This window comes from Piliocolobus tephrosceles, chromosome X (genome assembly GCF_002776525.5).
Source record: "Piliocolobus tephrosceles isolate RC106 chromosome X, ASM277652v3, whole genome shotgun sequence".
NCBI lineage: Eukaryota > Metazoa > Chordata > Mammalia > Primates > Cercopithecidae > Piliocolobus > Piliocolobus tephrosceles.
This window is the reverse complement of record NC_045455.1, coordinates 433115-439864: the sequence shown is the minus strand read 5'-3', so window position 1 is coordinate 439864 and position 6750 is coordinate 433115. Positions and strand designations below refer to the sequence as shown.

Below are 6750 nucleotides of genomic sequence, written 5' to 3'. Positions count from 1 at the left end.
GGGAGGGGTGGGGGAGGAAAGGGGAAATAAGGATGGGGAAGAGGGGGAGGATGGGAGGAGGCGGAGGAGGCGGGGGAGACGGGGGGGGGATGAGGAGGATGGGGAGGAGGAGGAGAGGGTAGGGTGCCTGTCACCGTGGACAGTAACTGTAAGCCCCGACTTTGCCAGGAGTGCCCGGCTGGCGCAGGGACCCATGGGAGGTGCTTTAGACATCACCTCTCAGGACTGGCCGTGTCTTCACCTCTCTTTAAACCTGGGGTGCTGCTGTCTTCCAGGTCAGGGACAGAGCAGTGACGGGAGGGGCTCTGTCCTCCAGGCAGGAGGAGGCGGAGCTGAGCGGGGAGACGGGTTTCTGTGTTAAGATGGGAATCACGTCATCTGCACACAGGACTAACTCCTGGGTGGTCAGGGAAGGGAACCATCCAAGTGGACACAAATAGCAGCTGCCTTTTGAAATCGGGGGACGGCGGGTGGCCCCTCCTGTCTGGTCAGATTCACTCTCCAGCTCCTGGGCCTGTTTCTCCCTGAGCAACTGTCTGTCCCGTCCACGCAGTCTGGTGTCCTGGACAGCCAGCAGCAGCAGTAAGAACTATGCCAGAAATTCTCAGGGACACGCCTGGGCATGTCCAGATCCAAGGCAGGAGGGAGGAGGAAGGTGCTTCCCCTGCGAAGCCCCAGGGGCAGGAGCAGCACCCAGGACAGCATCGGGGCTGTGCACATTCACAGTGACTTTCTGGGGTGTCCCAGGGCTCCCCAGCTCTGGCCCTGGGCCGAGGGAACCCCAGCCTGAAACACGAAGGGAAATGGGGAGGGCAGGGCTGTATTTAGGGAACAGAGGGAGACCAACAATGGGGTGCTTCTGGGGACGCTGGGGAGAGTGGACGGCAGCGGGGACCCTAGCCTGGAACTCGGACCCACAAGCTCACTGCACAACGGCCTGGAGCACTCCCAGGCTCTGCGAGGCTCTGGGGACGGGCCGAGGCCCTGCAGCCAGCAGTGTGGCCTCTGAGTTCTGGCCCTCAGATGCCGGGTGAGTCATCCTGATGTGGTGCCGAGTAGCTCCCTGCGCTGCTGGCCTGGGCTTGTGCAGTCTCTGCAGGATGCCCCATCCCGTCCAGAACCACAGGAACCCAGCCAGCAGCAGCCTCTTGCAGAAGAGCAGATGTGACCAAAAATAGAAGGTGGGGAGAGGAGAGAGGCCTCACCCCAGGGCCTTACCTTGGCAGGTCCTGCCGTCAGAGGAGAGCTGGAAGCCGCTGTGGCAGGCACAGTGGAAGCTGCCCGGCTTGTTGTGGCAGATCTGGAGGCAGCCTCCGTTCTCCTGGCTGCATTCATTGACATCTGGGGACAAGCACAGGCCTGAAGGGGAGCCGTCTAGGGCAGGGAGAGATCCCAGAGGTGCACATCCCAGCCCTGGAGCAGGGAGGGAGCCCAGGGGTGCACAGCCCCTGTCTAGAGCAGGGGGGTCCCCAGGGCTTGGACCTCACACCCCCCTCAGCAGCCCCAGCGTTTCAAGGCCCCTGGTCCTGGCCCTGTGTGTGCAGGCGATGATGGGAGGGCACGGGGGATCCCCAGCTGTGGTCTCAGCCCGGGGAGCTGCTGGCAGTCACCGGGGGATCCCCTGCTGTGGTCTCAGCCCGGGGAGCTGCTGGCAGTCACAGGCCACAGGGCTCAGCTCCCTGGATACCCACGTGCTTGCAGGAGGAGGCTGCAGGCCAGGAGTGACCTCTGGGTGCCTGAGGACAGACAAGGCCAGGCCAGAGCTGGCCACTCCTGAGCGAAGCTCTCCCAGGTCACCTCTGGGGTGGGACCTGCCAAAGGGGACAGGCTGGCTTACTGGACTCTCCCCTATGGGTCTCCACCAGGCCCTGGAGCTATTCTTCCTCCAGGGTCTTCACTGATACCACAGGTCTGCACTCAAGGACGGTCAGAGGTGAAATTTCTCCCCCGGCTTTCCGTCAGTGGGCGCTGAGGCACCACCTGGTGTTTCCTTTCATTCCAGCCCTGCTCCCAGAGAGGAGACCGCAGCTCCTCCCAATGCTGGGGCTCCAGGATACCTCAGGGCTGCAGCTGTCTTGGGGCTGTCAGAGAGAAGCCTGAGGACGGCCGTGCCCCGGAGTGGGAGTGAGGAGTGGGGATCAGGACAGGGTTGGAGAGGGAGGGAGACCCTGCCTTTGTCTTCTGCCTCACGTGGCTGTGGGGGTCTTACCTTTGTCGCAGAGCCGGCCCCCCCAGCCGGCTTTACACAGGCAGAAGAAGTTGCCCATGAGGTCTTGGCAGGCTTGGGTCCCCTTCTTATCACAGGGGTTGGGCGTGCACTGGTCAGGCAGGTCTGATTGGGGACACAAAGTGGAAAATCATGCAGCTGCCCCCTGTGCCCGACGCAGCTGGGAGTGGGGCAGCCATGGTGCCTCGGGTCCAGCCCTGAAGAGCTCTGAGAGGCGGAGGCTGAGGCAGCTCCCGGGCACCCAAGTCCCCTGTGCTGGCCCAAGGCTGACAGAACAGGCTAGCAGGCCCTGGGGCCGGCTCCAGGAAAACTCAGATCAGCTGGGAGGGAGTGCCGGTAGGCCTGATGCGCGAGGTGGGAAGGGCCGAGGGCAAAGGAGCAGGAACCGCCTGGCGTGAGGCCCAGGAGCTCGGACCTCCCGGGGAGCAGGCAAACAGAACCCCCAGCTGACCTGGGGCCCTTCCAGGTGGACTCAAAACATTCCGCCTTCCCTGGCCAGCCCTAGCCCATTTCTGGGGAACTCTCCCCGCAGGGCATGGAGGACCCCAAGCCCAGGCTGCACTGCCAGAGGGGTCCTCCAGGAAGCCCCTCTTTCTTCTTAGCCGCCCCCTCTCCACGTGTCTTGACGGCTTTAGGCCAGATGTGTGCTGCCCTCTCTCAGGGCGATCACCTGGGCTGAGCTCCTGCAGGGCAAGAGGGCAGGGGGGTGGGTGAGGGTCTGAGGGCGGGAACCCGTCCCAGTGCAGCTGCTTCCCAAGGAGTCCCCCGTACCAGGAGCTGCTCACAAACGTTTCCAGGACACGGACCGAAACCACGTCCCAGGGGCAGGCAGGGAAGCCCCCGAGAGCGCGGTGACGCAAGCCTGAGCCCCAGGAAGTTGGCAGAAAGAACTACAATTACACCCGGAGCTCAAAGAAGCCTTTCACGGCTGCTGGCCGAGCAGCAGCAGCTCAGGGCTGGGCATGGCAGTACTCAGGGGCGCGGTCCACGCTCGGCTCCGCTCCACACGAGGACTCAGCCACGCCCAGCTTAGCCACACACAGCTCCGTGGGGAACCCTGGGTGGGGCCCCGGCTGGCTGAGAGAGGGCTCCTGTCCGTTGATTCCACACAAGTTCAATAAGGACCAGTCCCTGGGAAATGCGCAGGCCGGGCCAGCAGGGCCCCAGAGCACTCGGCCAGCGTCATCTGAGGGGGTCAGCTCTGGCGGGGGCACATCGAGTCTTCAACGGATGGGCTCTCACTGCCCGTGTGTCACTTCCGTTCCTGAGGCTCCCAAGGTGACGCTTCCCACCAGGTCTGTGGAACGTGGCGCTTCCAACAGAGGGTCCGGGCTCGGCTGTCAGTGCAGGAGCTGCTTCCCTCCCACCTGCACTGGTTGGTGCCCGGTGCCAGGGTGAGCGGCGGGCGGGTCTATGGTTCATGAAGCTGCGTTCCTCCAGCTCATCCAGCTCATCCAGTCACTGCCCGCGGCCAGCACAGACACAGCCCCTGTCCTCCCAGGCGGGTCCAGGCACCGAGCTCACCAGAAGCCCTGATACAAGTCCCAGACTTCTTGGGAAAGCTGCCCAACCACACTGGCTTCTTCCTGCGATGCTTCGCCGCACGCCTCAGTGTTTCCTCCATATGACCCAGTTTCCTTCTCATGCCCCAGTTTCCTCCGTACACCCTACAGTTTCCTCCGTACGCCTGTTTCCTCCATACGCCTCAGTTTCCTCCATACGCCTCAGTTTCCTCCATACGCCTCGGTTTCCTCCATACACCTCAGTTTCCCTCCATACGCCTCAGTTTCCTCCATATGCCTCAGTTTCCTCCATACACGTGTTTCCTCCATACGCCTCAGTTTCCTCCATACGCCTCAGTTTCCTCTGTACACCTCACAGTTTCCTCCATCTGCCCCCCAGTTTCCTCCATACACCTCCAGTTTGCTTGTTTTGCACAAATGACTGCCAACAAAACACTTGCAGGTATGGGAGAGCTCGCGTCTCGAAGTATTTCTAAGATGCTATTTTCAGCAGGTCGCTATAAATGCCTTCTACTGTGAAGCACACAGGGGCTGGGGCTGAGGAAACAAGGACCAGGACCAGGGATTCTGCATCAGCACAGCCACCAGGAGCCGGCCGGGGCCCCATCCCTGACCCTGCCGTGGCCCGGCTGTAACTGGGTGCTGCGTCTGCAGGGCGTCTGGAGATGTCAACATGGTCACAGCAGGGCCTGGGAGGGGGAGGTCCGGCCTGAACTAGAGAAACGAGGGGCGCGTCCACTTCGCCACTCTGGCCTCAGATGAAGAGGCTCTGGGGGCAGGAGGGAGTCAGACACGTGCAGGGCAGGCGGCCTGTGCAGGGCCCAACCCTCCGGCACCAGAACCTGACCCCTCAGCGGCCCCCACTGTGGAGGGATGCTGTGCGCTGCCACTACAATGTTTGGTTAGAGATTAAAGTCATTTCAGAAGTGGACACCTGCCCATGTGATGTGAAGGGCTGGGAACCTGGTCCTGACTTTGCCTGGAACGCCCTTTGGAAAGACCTGTGTCCCTGAGGCTGGGGACAGAGAGGCTGCGGGACAGAGAGGCTGGGGACAGAGAGGCTGACTGAGGACAGAGAGGCTGGGGACAGAGGCTGGGGACAGAGCCCACTCCTGCCGGGTGCCCAGCTCTTAAGTGGTCCCCAGCCTCATGCCGCCTACCCCAGGGCCTCCCCCAACTCATTTATTTCCCGCTGGGAATGTATCGATACCTCTAGGATGCGAGGACGGAACCACATCTGAGGGGTGGGCACTCAGCGGGGGCCCAGCAGATGTCTGTGGAATTTCCTCCACACAGCAGGGAAACCAACGGAGACAGAAACCTCTGCAGGCCCCAGGGGGCACCCACCTCCCTGACCCCGCCCACCTCGCTGACGGGCACCCAGTTCTCTGACCCTCATCCCGCAAGCTGGGCCTAGGGAGTCGGTGGTCTGGCTGGTCATGCCCTGGGCGCCGGCGCCTGCAGAGCGTTCAGGAGATGAAGAGTGAATCTCAGCTCCGCCCATGACTGCGTGGAAGGACAGGAGGGAGCGGCCATGGCTGTGGCTGGAATTTGAAGCCAGTGCCGGCAGCCAGGGCCTTTCCCTGGGTGGTGACAGGCCAGGACCAGGGCCCTCTCCGTCCGAGGGAAGGGCGAGGGGACGCTCCCTGTGGCGGGGGTGGGGTGTAGCCGGGGCTCAGCCACTGCTGCCTGGGCCACAGCCTGTGGGGACCTGACCCTCCTGGGGAAACCCATGGGCCAAAGGAGCCGAGAATTCCAAGCACCAGATGGCCGCTGGGGCAGGACAGGAGTGTTCAGCAGTGGAGAGGCTGGATGTGTCCATGGGAAAGGAAAGAAATGGAAGCAGAGGCTCTTCAGGGGCACCCAGGAACGCAGCCTACACTCTTCCCAGGCGTCCTCCCTCCGTCCACCGTGCTGCCTGGGTCCTGGGACAGCCCGAGGGCCACAGGCTCCCATGCAAGGCCCGCTGGGGGCTGGCTTGTCTGGGGCTGAATTGGGACTCTATGGGGCTATGGCTTTAATTTCACAATAACCGATAACCAGTGAACTGAAGCCAGGACAGCACCGTGAGCACCACGTCAGAGAATTTTCACGAGGGACTGATGAACAGGAACAGGGTGCGAGGCTGCCCCAGCCGCGTCCTCCGCAGGCGTCTTCCCAGGGGAGTGTGAGGCTGCCTGCTGTGGCCCCCAAAGCACCTTCTTCACCGCCAGGTGTCTTTTGAGGCACTCAAACATCAGAGGCCCCAGCCATGTGCTCTGGAGGAGAAGCTGAGAGCCCCAGGCCACAGGCAGGGCAGCCTCTGAGGGCCGGCTCGGGGAGAGTGGCCGGAGATTCTGGCCTGAGGCAGGTGGACCCCTTATAAACTGCATGTGTTGCCTCTGGCAGCAGCCACAGCAAGAGATTCTCTTCCTATCACACAGGGAACAAACTCAAGGATCTTGACCCTGCCCTCCTCTCCCCAGCTGGCCGCACTCGGGAACGCTGATGCCACAAAGGAAACAATAAACCAAAACAAGATAACTCTATTGGGAACAGAAATGAACATGTAGCAATCAGTCATCTTCATCCACGCAAGCAAGCGAGGCGACGCCATGAAAAGGACGGCCTTCTTGGCTACAGATAGCCAGAAGCGAACTTGGCAAAGGAAGCGCGGGGCACACAGGAAGAAAAGTGCTCCAAGGGACGGACAGGACGGTGCCGGGGTGAGGAAAGTGCAATGCTGCTCAGACAGTCTCCAATATATGAACTGCAAGCCCAGTTAAAAATATAAAAAGGGTTTTTTTAGGTTTTTAAGACTATTTTTTAAAGTTTAGTTGTATTAAAAAATAAGCAAGACAACCAGAAAAAAGACTGAGGAGGGCACAGGAGACCCACCCGCATGCATGAGGCCAAGTCTAAAGCTGCGGCCACGGCCTGTGGAAACCTGGCAGAAATCTCCCAAATACCCAGCACGAGAGGATGGAGGCAGGCGAGGCGGCGGGGACGAGAGGATGGAGG

General features: G+C 61.4%; 1 protein-coding gene across 1 annotated transcript in view; it reads right to left on the bottom strand.

Moving 5' to 3' along the window:
* Positions 1-1186: 1186 nt before the first annotated feature.
* GAS6 (growth arrest specific 6) overlaps positions 1187-6750 on the bottom strand; it is a 25941-nt gene continuing 20377 nt past the window's right edge. The window contains exons 5-6 of the mRNA XM_023217735.1: positions 2210-2332; positions 1187-1341 (exon numbers count right to left, since the gene is read on the bottom strand). Of these exons, the coding sequence (XP_023073503.1) occupies positions 1202-1341; positions 2210-2332 (263 nt within the window). The 3' untranslated portion in view covers positions 1187-1201. The remainder of the gene's footprint in view (positions 1342-2209; positions 2333-6750) is intronic.